This window comes from Prionailurus viverrinus, chromosome B2, assembly GCF_022837055.1.
Source record: "Prionailurus viverrinus isolate Anna chromosome B2, UM_Priviv_1.0, whole genome shotgun sequence".
Taxonomy (NCBI): Eukaryota; Metazoa; Chordata; class Mammalia; order Carnivora; family Felidae; genus Prionailurus; species Prionailurus viverrinus.
The window spans coordinates 91,098,361-91,116,988 of record NC_062565.1 but is presented as its reverse complement, the minus strand read 5'-3'; the positions used below and the strand labels follow the sequence as shown (position 1 = coordinate 91,116,988).

The 18,628-nt window shown below is 33.2% G+C and overlaps 1 protein-coding gene across 1 annotated transcript in view; it reads left to right on the top strand.

Moving 5' to 3' along the window:
- The window catches only part of ASCC3 (activating signal cointegrator 1 complex subunit 3), a 361,738-nt gene that overhangs the window by 86,852 nt on the left and 256,258 nt on the right, over positions 1–18,628 (top strand). Inside the window, exons 9-10 of the mRNA XM_047858492.1 lie at positions 12,473–12,673; positions 13,127–13,267. Of these exons, the coding sequence (XP_047714448.1) occupies positions 12,473–12,673; positions 13,127–13,267 (342 nt within the window). The remainder of the gene's footprint in view (positions 1–12,472; positions 12,674–13,126; positions 13,268–18,628) is intronic.

The following is an 18,628-nucleotide window of genomic DNA, read 5'->3' as shown; positions in this document are numbered from 1 at the left end:
TTGTGTTAAATTATTAAACAACAACAACAACAGACGACCAGGGCACCTGGGTGGTTCAGTCAATTAAACACCCAACTTCAGCTCAGGTGATGATCTCACGGTTCATGGATTCGAGCCCCACGTCGGGCTGTGTGCATGATAGCTCAGAGCCTGGAGCCTACTTTGGATTCTGTATCTCCCTCACTGTCTGCCCTCCCAGGCTCATGTTTTCTCTCAATCTCCCTCTCTCTCCTCTCAAAAATAAATAAACATTAAAATAAAAGGCAAACAACAACAACAAAAAACAGATGACTAAGAAAACCTAGTCACTGTGTTGGGAGTGGGTAGAGAAAGTTAGAGTAACAGTCCTCAGTCTTGGGCTTTGATAATCACTTGGGATGCTATAAAGAAATGTACAAATTACTATTCCCACCCTAGATAAATGAATGAAAACCTCAAGGGTTGAGTCTAGAAATCTGTCATTTTTAAAAGCATGTACACTCCCTACCCCAAGTATGAGGATCCTCTCTCAAAGCACTGGCCTCCTCAGCACACCCTCGGCTGAGTTCCTATCCGGCAGTCTTTGACCCGACACTTTTCCTACTCTTTCAGTGGTTTGTTCAGTGTATTTGAAACCCTTCTATGTGAGTTTCAGATCTCATGTGGGGGAACAAGCAGTAAATTTCAGTTTAAGGAAATAATTTATAAGTCCACTTTACTACTCGTTTCCCCATTATATCAGTAATTCTCAGATCTTTCATTTTATAGGAAAGAGTTCATGATGTTACATTGTGTATTTAAAATATTAGACACTTTAAAAGGTACCAATTTAAATAGGTATTTTAAAATTTGTGATCTTTAGGAAGTCAATACCAAGTATGTTCTTAAGCATTGGAATACACATGCACACACACACACACACACATTTGTATATTGAACTGACCACTTTAAGTCATTAATACTTTTATTTATATAATACATTATTTTGCCAAGTTATTACTTAAATGAATTCTTGACTTAAAATCATACTGTTATTCCAATATTGTGAGTTTAAATGCAAGTGGAAATAGTCTCTTATTAATTAGAACAATTCATCTGAGCATTCTGTTGATGAAATTTTCTTGTTTAAGGAGATGTATATTTAAAGTGATATCCTTGCTTTATTTAATTAGTTTTGTGGAAAGTGTAAAGTCATGTATACTATAAGAATTTAAATTAAGAATTACCCATATTTTAATATCTATTACATTTTGTGAGCTTGACCATCTAAGTGCCAAAATACTTTATTTTTTCTGAAGATTCAAAGTAAGCTAGTGAAAGTACCTTAAAGGTTAAAGTCAGAGCTGAAACCAGTTATTACCATAAATATCAGCCAAGAAGCTGAAAATGACATTTTCTTTGTAGGATTCAACAGAATTTGACAGAGACTGTTGTGCTTCTATTTTATTGCCATGATTAGAAGTGCAGCTGTTTGTCAGAAGGCAGGTCCCACAATTTGGACCAAAAAGACTGTTTGTAATACCAAATAAATAATGGTGTCTTAACATTTTTAAGCCGTGACACTTATAGTGACATCCTGGAAGTATACTTGGGTACATGTCAGTAGGAGTTCATCTCCCTTGTGAAAATAATATATTAACTAAATAGAAAATACCAGACTCTTAACCTTCAATTTTACCTCTGCGTTAAGCCTGTGAAGTTTGTGTAATTATAATACTGGTTTTTTGAAAGCAGCCCTGTCTTATTATGGTAGTTCTGTCTACCCGAATCAAACCCCTAATTGAGCTTAAACCATGACTTTTACTATCCTCTTGTATATTGTTGGCACAGCATTTGGGTGTCACTTCTGAGTGCCATCTGACTTGCTAAGTTGTTGTTAAGAGTGCACTAGTAGAAATCCAGATGTGCAACTCAAGGGTTTATCAGTAGAGTTTGTTATCTGCAGACAAAGTTTTGTTTATCTTTTAAAATTCCCTCTCAAGAACTTTTTCTTCGGTTTTCCTTAGCATTCAAACCTTAGCTGCAATTTAGGAACAAGGAAGGTACCCTCACCTTCCAAAAAGAGATTAGTGTCCCTCTCTGACTCCCATTATACCTTAAGTTCTCATTAAATGTGGTATTGCTATTGTTTGTTATTCTCTCTTTTTTTTTCTCTTTAGGACCTTAATAGCTTCTTATTTATCATTTTGTTGTCATGTAGTAGAGTATATTTAGAAGTCTCATTTATTTAGTGGTGTTTCTTTTTTATTTTTTCATTATGCTTCTTAGATGGAGTATTTTCAGTGTGAAAATTTTTAGGAATTGCTCCTTAGGGGCATATTAAATATTTCCAGATACTATTAGAACAGTGTAAATACATTCAGTTAAATAATATGAAAGGGTTATGAATTATGCATTATGATTTCTTATGGCTTCTTGTCACATGTAATAAAATTTGGATCCATTTCATTTTATAAAATACCTAACTTGATTTTTACAAAATCTTACAATCTTACTTCCTTCAAAGATTTAATAGTAGATTAGTCTCCTGAGGCCTTTTATTGCTAAGATTTAATTTCCTCTACCCAGATTGTCTGGTTCACAATGAATTATTATCATGAACCATTAAAATACATGACTCTTTAGTAAAGAGAAACTGTCCATGGACTATTTTCTTTTCTCTTAATTAGCAGAATTCACTAATTTTTCAGTGCATTTTCAAGTGGGAGTACAAATTGGAAATTAGGTGTTTGGTAAAGATGTTGGCTTCTGTGTGAGATAATGGAAAAGGGTGATCAGTTATTATGTATTAACACAAAAACATTGCATATTTGTGTCTGTAAAGACACAAATTATGTTATTTTTATAATTAAAAAAAATTTTTTTTAATGTTATTCAAGTTTTGAGAGAGAGAGAGAGAAAGAGTGCAAGTTGGAGACACAGAATTCGAGGCAGGCTTCAGGCTCTGAGCCATCAGCATAGAGCCCAACACGGGGCTCGAACCCATGAGCTGTGAGATCATGACCCGAGCCAAAGTCGTATACTCAACCGACTGAGCCACCCAGGCACCCCATATTATGTTATTTTTAATACTTTAAGAAGTATAAAGTAGATCTTCCTCCTTTATATGTTTATTGGTAAGATAAATATTTTTATCCTAATAAAAGCATGTTTGTGGAGCTGATTATAAAATCTGTTCACTCTAAAACAGTAATATCTAAAATGTAATGTTTATATTCATAAAACAGAAAGCAAAAGTTCCTTTCTAATCCCAATTCCAGTGGCACAGTTTGTTATATATCTTTCCATGATGTTTTCTTTAAATCAACAAATACTTAGTTATGTTACTGTTCTGTGGCATGGTGTTTTGTTTTTTGTTTTTTGCTTTTGGATACGTTTTCCTATGTGTATATCCTTCCTCAGTATGTTTTCTATTTAACTGCTACAATTCATGAAGAATATAATATGAATTACTTATACCACTCCACTATTGTGGAATTCAGTGTTTTTGTTTTTGTTTTTATGTAAAAAAATGCAAAAAAAAGATGTTTTTGCAAACATCTTTGTGCTTATTTATTTACCTAGCACTCTTGTTCAGTTAGTGTAACTTGAAGAAACTTTTGGAGGTGGGTGCACATTTATTAATGTTAATGTATTTATGATATCTGATAGAAAACATCAAACTTAAATGATGTTAGCAGAATAACATATACCCAGCTCCTATTCTGGAGTTAGTCATTGTGCTTAACGTGGAGTGTCTTAAATATTACTTTATTTATGAAATTCATCAGTGATGCAGCTCACAGATAATAATTGGTTTAATTAGAATGACTCAGCTGAAGTATGTATAGAAAAAACATCATTGACTATTTCCTTTGTGCCTAGTACTAGGCATTAGGAAGACAAAGATGAAAAACATAATTCCCAACCCTCAGTACTCTCATATTCTAAAGGGAAATAACTCCTTATATTAATCATTTAGCACTTTCGAGACTGTAATTTTTGTTTGATCAGGTGAAGTATTTGTCACCCCTCAGTAAAGGTGAATAAGGAGACTTCATCTGGCCCAGTTTCATATATGGTGGATAACTAGACCTAACTGTTTTAATTAGTCTAACTGTTTTAGACTTTGTGTTGGAATATAGAAAGAAGTATTAATTATTTGGGCAGTGTTGGAAAAAGAATATTAATTCCATTCTTTAACACATTCAACAAATGATTACTTGTTATTTTTTCCCTTGGTTACTAAGGATGACTTTATTAAGAATAAGAGGTCAGAGGGGTGCCTAGGTGGCTCAGTTGGTTAAATGTCTGACTTTGGCTCAGGTCATGATGTTGCAGTTCATGGGTTCAAGCCCCGCATCAGGCTCTGTGAGGCCAGCTCAGAGCCTGAAGCTTGCTTCAGATTCTGTGTCTCCCCCTCTCTGCCCCTCACCCACTGGCACTCCGTCTTTCTCTCTCAAAAATGAATAAATGTTAAAAAAAATTTTTTTTAAAAGAATAAGAGGTCAGATAAAATTAATGTTCTTTCTGTCCCCTAAAGCATCCTCAATGATTGACAGTTTATAATATAGTTTATCTGCATTGCATGACCCTCAGATTATTGAGACCATGTTAATAAGGATTTTGGATGCTGCCCTAAGAGCTTTCCCCACAATGCGGTCAGCTATGTTATGACAATATATTTATCAAATTTAGAACATTATGTAAGTTAGCTGGGTGCTTTCTAGAGCTGCACTTTTTAAAACAGTAGCTACTAACTACATGTGCTGTTGAGCAGTCTGGAGGGAGGTAGAGGTAAGAGAATGGGAAAAATAAGTGAAAGGGATTAAGACGTACATACTGCCAGTTATAAAATAAATAAGTCAGAGGGATGAAAAGTATAACACAGGGAACAATGTTAGTAGATTATAACAGTTTTGTGTCGTGACAGATAGTGACTACACTTATCATGGTAAGCATGTTGTAATGTATAGAATTATGCAATCAGTATGTTGTACACCTGGAAGTAATATGTGAACTATACTTCAATTAAAAAAATTTAAATAATAAAACAGAAATATGGCTAGTCTGGTTTGAGATGTGCTCTAAGTGTAAAGTACACTTATTTCTCAACCTTCTTATGTAAAAAAATAATTTTTATTATGGATTAAAAAGGTAATATTTTAGATACATTGGGCTATATAATTTTTTATAAAATTAATTTTAATTTTTAAAAACTTTCTAATGTTTGTGCTAGAAAATTAAAATTTATATGGTTTGCATTATATTTCCTTTTTAAATGTTTGTTATTGAAGTATAGTGTGAAATTTTATTTTAGGTCTGCTACTAATATGTAACCTTGAGAAAGTCACCATAACTCTCTGAAAATGAGTTTTTAAAAAAATCTTGACCTTTCCATTGACCTCCAAAGTCAGATGCAATGCCTGTTTGAAATTTCTTCTTGGACATATAATGAGTACTTCAAATGTAGTGTTTTTTTCTTTTTCCTCTCTCAGTCTGTCCTCTGAATCTTTCTTATATCATCAATAGAACTGCCATCCATCTACTCTCTCTCTCTCTCTTTTTTTTTTTTTACCCAGTCTCTCACACTTAAATCATTATTGAATCCTATTAGCTGCACCTTAGAAATATAGTCTGTATCCTATCTCAGTTTCCACTCGTAATATAAATCAGCATCATTCCTCACCTTAACTACTAGCGTCGTTGTTTCCCGTGTCCCAATCTGTTCTTGTCATGGTGGCTAAGTAGACCTTTAAAAAGTATAGTTGTCATTCCTCCACTTAAGATAATGAAACGACTTTCTCTTGTATTGAGAATAAAAATTCATAACTCGTTACCATGACCTATAATTTCCCCATGACTCCTATTTCCCTTTCCTGTTAACACCCTCTTCCTCTGTATTACCCTTTTCCCTGAAAGGTAAGTATATGCAAAACTACCTCCAAAGGCTGTAGGAGCCCTAAGACCAAAGAAAAAGGCTGATGAAAAGGCCCAACAAGTCCAGCTTGACAAGAAATGGTTTATTAAGGGGACTTACAGATAGAACTGTCTTAGGTGGTTGCAAGAGAAATAGACCCCTAACCCCATATCTTTTAAGACTTGCTCTTGTAGCCCTAGAGACTGCAAGTACATGCTGGGAAATCATCCAAGAGGAGAATGTTTAAGAATAAGTGTGTATTCATAGTCTTATCTCCAGAGCACTTTGAGGATGTTATGTCCTAATCGTGTACTTAAGGATGTGGTTAAATAAAAGAATGTGGGAGGGGAAGGGGCTTTTCTTAGGAAGGTTTCAGGTCACAGAACCTTCATCATGGCAGATTTGTCCAAAGTGCCAATTAGTCTGGTTCACATATATACCATCTATTAAAAATTAATTCATATCAGTGTTTGAAATAATCTATTCATTAGTGAATGTGTATTTTCTGTTTCCTACCTTCGTTAAAATTGTGTTACTACCTTTTTGACCACTTAAACAGTTTGTAGCACAATAAATATTTGCCAGATGAGCACATGATGACCCCAGCTATGAATGAAAGGTGAAATTTTGTTTAATATATCCTATTATGAAGGCCTAAAATCTTCTATTTTAGAATGATTACTGAAAAGGGTTTTATACATGTACAAGCAGTGAGTAAAGACCTTTTAAATTAAAAAACCTAATTATCTAAAATTATCTAATTACCTACTGAGTACCCAAAAATATTAAATTCCTATTCAAAGCTATTCATATAAACTGTTTTATTTTTAGCCCCGTGACTTGTAAGTGGCTTGTGCTGTGGAACATGGTTTGTGAGGTGTATTTGAGGGGTGGGATTCAGCAAATGAAGCTTGCACAGAGAGTACTGAGTGGCAGTCAACTCTATTCTGAAATGTTAAGCCCAAGCCACATGCTATCAAGAGCCAGATGAAACTTAATCTATGAAAATTATATAGTGTGTGTCTTTGGTATCTATATGAGTTTTCCTAAATATATGCTGAAATTGTAATCTTTACTGTTAGAATAATCTTAAGCATAATCTTATGATACACTAGCTTAGCGAGGGCAGCATGGTCCTGGCTTCATCTTAAATACCTAGTTAATGCATTTTAATTGACTGGCAGTGTAGGTACCTTATTCGATTATTATAAACAGTTAATGTAGTATACTTAGTGTACATTTTTGTTCTCCCAGGTAAATAGTATTATCCAGATTATTTTTTAGAGTAAAGTGTGTAGTTGACAGCAGCCTGTGTAGTCAGTCTGACATTTAACTGACTGAGCCGCCCAGGTGACCCAAAGCTTGTAATATTTAAAATATTTTTTGATCTGCTGATTATGATATGTTTTGAAAATGCTTCTACTAATTAAAAGGGAGAATACTGTTTATTTGTTAATTAAAAGGGAGAATACTGAACATAAAGCCTTATCATAAATGAGCCATGAGACACTCAGTTTTCTGTTTAAAAGCAAATACTAACATGCTGCTTAATTGCAGTTTTAGCTTTATGCATCATTAATATATAAAATCAATACATGTTTCTTTTAAGTTAGAAGAATAGCAAATATTTGGAAGCAGTGGTTGTTAGAGCCATTTAATTAGACATTAGTATGTGAAGTATAAATAAAATAATGAAAATTATTAGTACACAATTCTAAATTTGAGTAGAGTTTTGATAAAACCACACTTTTCTTCTGCTTTAAACTTTTAAGATATTTGTGTGTATAATTTATGTATCATTGAAATACAAGAAATCCCTTGTGCATAATGAACTTTAACTTAATTATCTCATGTTCCACTAGTCCACAGACACAGTTTGAAATGTACTGAGTTCTCCAGTGATGTTTTTTAATACTGTTAAGGTACAGTCTGTGCCCATTCTATTTTTTACCAACTTTTATTGATTAAATTTGTTTATTCAAGTTCCTAAATTCAAAGTGGAAAAAAAAAACAAAACTTTGGGGGAGGGAGCAGAACATGCACTGTTTTAAGTAATTTGTAAATTTTTGGAGGTTTTTTGTTTTTGTTTTTTAAGCTTACTGTTTCTTGCCAGGATGTTCTGTTGATAGTAATTGTATGTATACAACAGTATTTTATTTATTTTATTTATTTTTGCTTAGAAATGTTTTATTTTTTCATTGGTTGATGACTAATTGATCATCTGAATGGTAGCTCTTGCATTGTATGCTAAAATAAGACATATTTTGCTGCCAGGGAGAAATTAGGCTAGTTTCATTGTTTCATCTGTGAAGCGCTCTTGCAAAAAAGAGCAAACCAGGCCAGTTTTAAAATTTAAGTTGTAGAAACATTATTGGTGCTTATTATACCAACACGTTCATATTCAGAACTACTTCATGCAGTAAATATTAATCTCCTTTGCAAAAGTAGGGAAACTGAGGGTCTGAGATTATCTGATATGATTAAATCACACATTTAGGATGAGGCACAGCCTCAACTAATCTGCTGTCACTATAGATTAGATTAGATTTTCTAGATGTTTATATAAATGTAACCATGCGGTGTATATTCTTTTTTTGCCTGGCTTCTTTCATTCAACAGTCATTTTGAGATTCATTTATTTTGTTACATCTCAGTAATTTTTTCCATTTTATTGTTGGGTAGTATCCCACTGTATAAATATGCCACATTATCTTCATCTGTTGATGGAGATTTGAGTTGTTTCTGGATTTAGGCTATTCAAATAAAGCTTCTATGACCATTGCGTATAAGTACAAGTTTTTGTATGTACATATGTTTTTTTTTTTCTCTTGGTAGAACCTGGAAGTGATATGACCTGATCATATGTTTAATTATATGTTTGACTTTTAAAAAATTGTCAAATTGTTTGCAAAGTCTTTGTACTATTTTAGATACCTACCAGCAGAATTATGAGTATCAGTTCCTCCACATCCTCATCAACACTTGGCAGTGGGCACTTCTTAAAATTGTAGCTATTTTAATAGATGTGTAGTGTTATCTCACTGTGATTTTAACTTTCATTTCCCTAATGACTAATAATATTGAGCATCTTTTTGTGTGCCATCCAGATACTTTCTTTGGTGAATTGACTGTTTAATTGTGCCCATTTAAAAAATTGGATTGTTTGATTTCTTATTGTTGTGTTCTGAGAATCCTTTATATATCCTGGACATAAGTCTTTTGTCAGATGTATACTTTGCAAAGATTTTCTTCCATGCTGTCTTCTTTCATTTTCTTAACAATATTTTGAAGATTACAGGTTTTTCATTTGGCTTAAGTTCAGTTTATCAATTCTTTGTTTACACATTATGGTATATTTAAGACATTTTGGTCTAACTCAAGACCACAAAAATGTTCTCTTCCATTTTTTTCTACAAGTTTTATAGTTTTAAGTTTTACATTTAGATCTATGATCTACTTTTGAATTAATTTTTGTATGGTGGGAGATATGGATTCAAGGGGTTTTTTTTGTTGTTTTTTTTTTGTTTTTTGTTTGTTTGTTTGTTTTTTATATATACATATCCATTTGTTCCAGCATCATTTATTGAATAATACTATCCTCATCATCTGTATTGCCTTTGAGCCTTTGTCAAATATCCGTTGTTGGTATATATGAGGGTTTATTTGTGGATTCCTTGTTTTGTTTCTTGATCTATTTATCTTTATGCTAATACAATGCTGACTTGATTTCTCTAGTTTTTTAATAATCCTTGAAACCAGTTGAAGTCAGTTGAGATGTTGATTGGAATTGCACTGGATTTATAGATAAACTTGGGAAGAATTGGCATCTTTTAAAGGATTTTCTTTTATTTCTCTTAGCAAAATTATGTAGTTTTCAATATATATGTTTCTCATCCCTTAAGATTTGCATAATTTGATACTATTGTAATTGATTTTAAAATTTTTCCTTAATTTCAGATTCTCACTGCTAGTATATAGAAATATAACTTTTTAAAAAATGTTGAACTTATATCCCACAAACTTCTTAAATCACATATAGTGTTAGATGATATTTTGTAGATTCCATCAGATTTTTTGCATAGAAAGTCATGTCATCTCTGAATGAAGACAGTTTTTCTTCTTTCCTGTGTAAATGCCTTTATTTCTTAAAAAAAAAAAAAATAATGCTGGATTGCACTGACCAGAACCTCCAGTATATTATTAACTGCTGAGTGCAACATCCCTGTTGTGTTCCTAATTTTAGGGGAAAGCATTTAGTGTTTCACCATTAAGAATAGTATGAACTGTAGCATTTTTGTATATCCCCTTTATCAGATTGAAGAATTCCCTTCTATTTCTAGTTTGCTGAAAGTGTTTTGTTTTGATTTGATGTGACTTGTTTTTAATCAGAAATGGATATGGGATTTTGTCAGATTTTTCCCCTTCATTTATTGAAATGATCATGTGGTTTTTCTGTTATAGCTTATTTCTATGGTGAATCATACTGAGTTTTCAGTGTTAAACTATCCCTGCATTTTTGTGATAATCTCCACTTGGTAATATTATTATTATGTTGTAGAATTATGTAAGTTTTGTTTATATTTTCTCTCTGTGTTCATGAAGAGTATTGTTCTATAATTTTTTTTTTGTCTTATTTTGATATCAGGGAAATGTTTGCCACATAGAATGATTTGGGAAGTATTTTCTCCTTTGCAGTTATTCTGAATAGTCTAAAACCACATGTAGAATTGGTATTATTTCCTCCTTAAATGTTAGGTAGAATTTATCAATGATGCTAACTGGGCCAGGAGTTTTCTTTTTGGGAAGGATTTTAATCTCAGCCTGCTAATTTATTTAATAGATACAGGGTTATTAAAGTTGTACATTTATTCTTGAGTGAACTTTGGTTACCTGTGTCATTTAAGAAAGTTGTCCATTTCATCTGTGTTGTCAACTGTAGTGGCATAAAGTTATTTATTAAAATTTCCCCATTCTTAAAATATCTGTAGCATCTGTAGTGATGCCATCAATCTCATTCTTGGCATAAGTAATGTCTGTCTTCTCTTTTTTTCCCTGATGAATCTAGATTAATCAGTTTTATTGATCTTCGCAAAGAATGTGCTTTTTTTGTTTTCCATTTCTTTGATATCCACCTTGATCCTAACTATTTCCTTTATTCTGCTTAGTTCGGTCTTAATTTTCTCTTTTATTCTGGAAGATGTAGTTGTTCATTTAAAACCATTCTTTTTTCATATAGGTGGTTAGTGCTATATATTTCTCCCTAAGTATTACTTTTAGCAGCATCCACAAATTCTGATATGTCGAGCTTTCTTTTTCCTTCGGTTGACAATACTTACCAAATTCCTTTTGATTTCTTCTTTCATCCATGGGTTATTTAGGAAGTGTGTTATTTAATTTCAAATATTTGGATATTTCCTAAGGATATTTCTGTTAAAGATTTCTAACTTCATTCCATTGTGATCAGAGGACATGTTTTGTCTTTATTACTTTTCCTTTTGTTGAAACATGTTTTATGGTCTAGAATATACTGTATTTTTTAATGTTTTATGAACACTTGATAAGATTTTATATTCTATTGTTAGATGAATACCTGACCTGTCAGTCAGGTCAAATTGGTTAATAGTGCTGTTCATGTCTACTATAATCTTGTTGATTTTCATGCCTACTTGTCCTGTCAGCTGTTGGGAAGGATGCTGAAGTCATTTGCTGTATTTTGAAGATCTGTTATTAGGTATATTAGCCTTTATGACTATAATTAATTATTCTCTTTTTCATTGTGAAATGACTGCCTTTATTCCTGGTAATTATTCTTGGGTTTGAAATTTATTTTTTGTGATATTACTATAGCCATTCCAGTTTCCTGCCATTAATCCTGTCCAGTTTTTTGTTTGCCTTCAGACATTGTAGTTTTCATTTCTAAAGACTTTTCATATGGGAGACTTTAGGAAAAATTATTTAACCACTCTGTCTTCATTTTCTTCTTTATTAAAGGCACATAATAAAAGAACCTATACCATAAAATTGTTTTGAGAATTGAGTAAATGTATCAAAATGCTCACAAATACATATATATCACAGTATAAGTTCTGAATAAATGTAATCTACAGCTATTGTTCCTACTCTTATGGCTGCTGTTTAAAAAAAAGTATTTTTAAATCCATAACATATTGAAACAGAGTTTCCTATTGATTTATATACCCAAGAAGTTTCTTGTTTGGACTTTCATTAGTCATCTTTAATCTAACTAAACTAGAATATCATCACAACTCAAAAAAATACCTGTTTCATTTTGTTTTTATTTTGTACTTAAGATTGTGTACAAAAATATAGGTATAGTGTCATTATCATATTTTTCTAATTCAGTGAATATGTAATTCCCAAATGCATTAGAATTATACAGTAGTTGTGAGTTCTCAAATGTACATACTTTAGTTTAAATATAGGACATATTGAAATTAGTCATTTTTTTAATCAAAGGAAGTAAGTGTTTACATTTAATATTTGGTATGAGTCCTTCACATTAGTATCATTTATTATGAGTCATTTATTTCTTTCCTTCTTTCTCTCTCTCTCTCTCTCTCTCTCTCTCTCTAGATTGGGCAGCTGGCTTTTAAAGGAATGAGGAGACTCAATAGAATCCAGTCAATTGTGTTTGAGACTGCCTACAACACCAATGAGAACATGCTGATTTGTGCCCCTACTGGGGCTGGAAAGACCAACATTGCAATGCTTACAGTTCTGCATGAAATTCGCCAACATTTTCAACAAGGTGTTATCAAAAAGAATGAATTTAAGGTAGGAAATTAACAGGTTAGACCATAACTTTTTAAATTGTAAAATTAAAATCATTTGTAGTTGTTCATGTTACATGAAATCTAGAGTAAAAGGATATATTCATGATGTCATGTAAAGATTGCTGCTTGAATTTCTCTATTACTGTGAAAGCATTCCCAGTTTGTGTTAGGAAAATCCTATTACCCCTGTGAAAAGCTGTGAAAATACATTTAGCTTTGAAGCAAAACCAATTTTCAGAGGGATGAGACTATATACAAAAATTTCATTGTCCTTTAAATAGCTGCACACTTACCCAAGAAGGAGAAGTACTTTTCAGATACCACTATTAAGATTTTTTACTCCTAGTGGCTACAATTATATTTCACAATAAATTGTGACTTACATGGACTGCTGTGAAACAAATGACCTTCTAGGTTTTGCTCATTTATCAAGGTAGTGTTTTCCTTGGCACAGATTGTATATGTTGCTCCAATGAAAGCCTTGGCAGCTGAAATGACAAATTACTTCAGCAAACGTCTAGAGCCACTGGGCATCGTTGTGAAAGAATTGACTGGGGATATGCAGTTGTCAAAAAATGAAATTTTACGAACTCAGGTATGTTGTGTACTTAGACTTTTTTAATACCATTATTTTTCAGGTAATAGTGAAAATTGTTAAACAACTATACCTAAGTAGCTATAAAATATAAACCTAATGAAATGAACTTCTTTTGTCTGTAATTACATCTTACCTCCACATAAGAGGTTTTTGCTGGTGCACTGTCCTGTTTTATCCCTTCTAACTCTATGATTCTTGCTGTATCTTGACTATTGTTAGATGTCTGGTGTAAATTTTAAGTCCATTAACACTAAATGTTTTTTTTAAACAGTAGAGAATGAGAATGTGGATAAGACCAGACTTCAGTTTTAAGAGCAGGAAAATATATAGATTCTTAAATGACCCCACTAGTATTCTAAACTATTGTATAAGGATTGCTTAACAAAAAATAAAAGTTTTTAGTCATTTTTTATGTCATCAGATAGAAAGTTACTAAATCACGCACTGTATATAGCACTATATTAGGTGAAGTGCGTGACAGCAAAGATATTGAAGATACCCTTCCTGCTTTCAAGGATCCTATACTATGACTGAATAGGCAAAAACTATATTAGAGCTATAACAAGATTATCATTAATTGATGCAACATCAACTAAGGTAATGTTCATTATGCTCTGGAAAAATCCAATAATGGATAACCAAATATTAATGGGATAGTTCAGCCTCAAGGATGATCTGGAGTGGGCACTAGGGAATACACTGGCCTATTAGCCTGGCATCCTTGCCAGTGTCTCAGGACAAATTACCTGTCCTTACTGGTTGTTAAATATGCATTTTTTAAACATTATACCTGATATGTAATTAATACTATTAGAATTTAAAGTCAGGGGTTGGGGGATGGGGATTGGAGAAAGGTGGTCAAAAGGTATAAACTTCCAGTTATGAGATAAGTACTAGGGATACAATGTAAAACATGATGACTATAGCTAACCCTGCTACATGTTATACAGCCAAAGTTCTTTTTTTTTTTTATTTTTTTTTAATTTTTTTTTTTTTTTTAACGTTTTATTTATTTTTGAGACAGAGAGAGACAGAGCATGAACGGGGGAGGGTCAGAGAGAGAGGGAGACACAGAATCGGAAGCAGGCTCCGGGCTCTGAGCCATCAGCCCAGAGCCCGACGCGGGGCTCGAACTCACGGACCGCGAGATCGTGACCTGGCTGAAGTTGGACGCTTAACCGACTGTGCCACCCAGGCGCCCCACAGCCAAAGTTCTTAAAGAGAGGATATCCTAAGAGTTCTCATAATAAGGAGAATTTTTTTTTCTTTTTATTTCTTTTTCATTTTACTGGTAACTTTTTAATTGTATGATGGATGTTAACTAAACCTACCATAATAATCATTTCACAGTATATGTTGGTCAAATCATCATGCTATATACCTTAAACTCATACAGTGATATATGTTAATTATTTCTCAGTGAAACTAGAAAAAACAAACAAAAGTGGTTAGAGGAAGCATATAGACATTTTTCCAAAGGATACATGCAGATGGACAGTAGGTATATGCAGAGATGCTCAGCATCACCAGTCATCAAGGAAATGCAAATCAAAACTGAGATATCATCTCACACTTGTTAGAATGCCTACTATCAAAAAGGCAAGATAAGAAGTGCCAACAAGTATATTGAGAAAAGGGAACTTATGTGCACTGTTGGTTGGAATGTAAATTGGTGCAGCCCTGGAAAACAGCATGGAGGCTCTTCATAAAATTGAAGGTAGAACTACCTTATGATCCAACAATTCTGCTTCTGGGTGTATATCCAACAGAAATGAAATTAGGATCTCAAAGATCCTGTGTTCATTACAGCATTATTAAAACAGCCAAGAAAAAAATACTTTTAGACTTTAAAGATTTATTAGTGAAGATCAGACACATATTTCAGTTGTAGTAGATAAAAGGCAGTAATCAGGATTTAGCACTCATCATTTTTAATATTTTTTTTATTTTATGAAATAATAGAGGGGAGTGTATTAATGTTTAGCATCTGTCACAGTTTTTAAAAAAATCTCTAATTTAACAAATGGTTTTGTGTTTCAAAAAGAGGTGGCAGAAGGAAAAAGTCAGTGGAGCTTCAACATAGTTTTTATATTTAGGATCTATAAAACTTTTTCTTTGCCCTTTTACATTATACTACAATCTCAGATGTACTTATTTTGTTAACATGAATAGATTTTTAACTGCTGAAAATGGTCGACAGTAAAGCACACATTATTTGAATTTTGATCACATATTTATGAGTTCAGGTAATGGGACCTTAGGAGCTTGACCTTTCTTTTCTTTCACATTTTCAGCTTCAGAATTAATTTTAAAATGTATAGTGTACTTCTACGACAGTTAATTTAGGTCTTTTGTTGGGTAAATTCTAATCCTAAGATAATGTAAAAGAATTATGTGTTTTTATTATAAAAAATACATTATTTTGAAATATTTTGTCAGTGGTAACAACTGAATAGTAAACAAACGAATAATTTTATTATTCTGTCATTGTAAGTTTTAGCTTATATTGCATAACCGTGATACATGGTTAGGTTTTAAAGACCAGACTAATATGTGGGGTCTTCATTAATTACTCTGGCTAAAATCAATATGGTAATTTTTGACGTACGTTTTATCCCATTGCCTTGAAGGGATATGAGTCTCTTTTATTAATGATAGTGTTCTTTTCTATAGTGATTTTTTGGATCAGCATGTCCTGAACTCTATCAACGGACACTTTAAGCTACTCTAGTTATTGCTTTCAGCCACTAGAGCTGTGCGTGGTTGGGAAATTCACTCATGTAGGAAAAGCATCAAACTTACAGATTTTGTTCTGGGTGGTTATGTCTTTTTAGAGTAGGTTTTGTTCTGGTGTTGGCCTGCTTTTTTACATGGGACTCCTGGGTTTTCTCCCATAAAAGTATTACCAGCTTTTATTCTGGCATTTGGAAGGTTCCCATGTTATTGGGCTTCTCACACTGATTTTCAAGCTGCTCTCTCAACTCTGAATCCCACCTCTGAACTCTGATATCTGGCACCTTCAGCCAGTGAGGCTGTGGTTTTTCCCACCTCCTTTTTTTGCAGCTGTAGCAGTGGGTCTGTGATCATACTCTTGGGTCAGTAATTTGCAAACTGGTAATTCTTAATCCCTTTCAAATGATACTACATTTCTCTGTTTTTTACCACTTTCTGATGCTGCCCTGTGTCTTAAACAGTTTTTTTTTAATTGTATACAGTGTTTTATGATTATCTGCAGAAATTCCTGCCACTTGTTTGTTCATCTGCCATTATTGGTAATAGATTTCAATTTCCTAATATTTTTGTTATTGAGTTTATTAGTATTTCAAACATACTAATTGTCTTCTCCTAGCAGTGAAGGTGGGAAGCATATGTTAAAAATCTAACTGTTCTTTTAAAAGTTTATCCAAGGGACACCTGGCACCACAAGGCTTAGTCGGTTGAGCATCCAACTTTGGCTCAGGTCACGGTCTCTTGGTCTGTGAGTTGGAGCCCTTCGTGGGGCTCTGTGCTGACAGCTCAGAGCCTGGAGCCTGCTTTGGATTCTGTGATTCTCTCTCTGACCCTCCCCCACTTGTACTCTGTCTCTGTCTCTGTCTCTGTCTCTCTCTCTCTCTCAAAAATAAACATTAAAAAAAAAACAATTTATCCAAAACCCATACATTTTTTCCTTATAACATTTTTTAGAATCTTGTTATTCCAAATGAATTTTTCTCAAAAATATATTCAACATATTATATGCAAAATGCCTTTTATTGTCATTATTTTAATCATCACATGAGTGGAGACATTCTAATCATTTCGTAAAATGCATTTTTATTTTTATTTTAAAAATTTTTTTAATGTTTATTTTTGAGAGAGAGAGAGAGAGAGAGAGAGAGAGAGAGAGCGAGCTCAAGTGGGGAAGGGGAATAGAGAGAGAGGGAGACACAGAATCTGAAACAGGCTCCCAGCTCTGAGCTGTCAGCACAGAGCCCCACACGGGGCTCGAACTCGGGAACAGCGAGATCATTAGCTAAAGCTGTAGTTGGACACTTAACTGACTAAGCCACCCAGGCACCCCCTTAAAATGAGGTTTTAATTAAGGGATTTTTCTGTAAATTTCTAACATTTCCTATGAAATTTGAGTGTTGAGATACCACCCCGCCTTTTCCTTGAAACATTAAAAAAAATTTTTTTTTAACTTTATTTTTGAGAGAGAGAGAGAGAGAGAGCATAAGCAGGGGAGGGGCAGAGAGAGAGGGAGACACAATCCGAAGCAGGTTCCAGGCTCTGAGCTGTTAGCACAGAACTCAACACAGGGCTTGAACTCGCAAGTGGTGAGATCATGACCTGAGCCGAAGTTGTATACTTAACTGACTGAGCCACCCAGGCGCCCCTCCTTGAAACATTTTAAATTTTATTTTGTTAAAGAATCTAGAGAACTGTTACCTTAAAACAGGAGTAACAATTATATTTTTACATATACAGTTGACCCTTGGACAATGTGGGGGTTTAGAGGTGCTCATCCCCCTCCTCACCATAGTTAAAAACCCATGTATAGTTTTGACTTTCCAGAAACTTAACTATTGTTGACCAGAAGCCTTTCCAATAACATAAACAGTCTATTAACACATATGTTTATATGTTATATGTATTATATACTATCTATTCTTACAATAAGGTAAGCTAGAGGAGACATAATGTTATTAAGAAAATTGTAAGGAAGAGAAAATACATTTATAGTACTATATTATATTTATCAAAAGAAATCTGCATATAAGGGGACTTGCACAGTTCAAACCCATGTCATTCAGGGGTCAACTGTAGTCACTTGAACAAATTTTGGTTCTCTTAACATAATGAACTAAATCATGCTTAAATTTTTAAGTGTATATAATGGAAAGAAGTTGACAGATTTGTACAACACAGTGCAGACTTCAAACTTATGGACACATCTGATTCTGAAAGTATGCTCATGTACTTACAGAAGGTGTGTTACATATTATACATTCCAAGTTAGCTCCCAGAGTTACCTGAACATACAATTACAGAGGTCATATCTCAAAACTACACATCAGGACACATAGACTTATTTTTTTAGTATGTGATTTTTACTTTCATAATGTCTTGTAAGGCATATAGATTAACTCAAAATTTGACTTTTAAAAAATTGCCTCCATTAAAATTTTCTGAAATTTGAACCATTCTAGAGTATCTGAGATCATACATATGATGTATGTCTTACCTAAAGAAATGAGTTTTGTATCCCGATGGATACAATTTTAGGGAAGAAAGCAAGTCAGTTTATTCCTCTTTTATTGCTTGCAAGTCTAGCCTTAAGAAAATTTCTGCAAATGGTAAGTTCAGCTTTGGCAATCT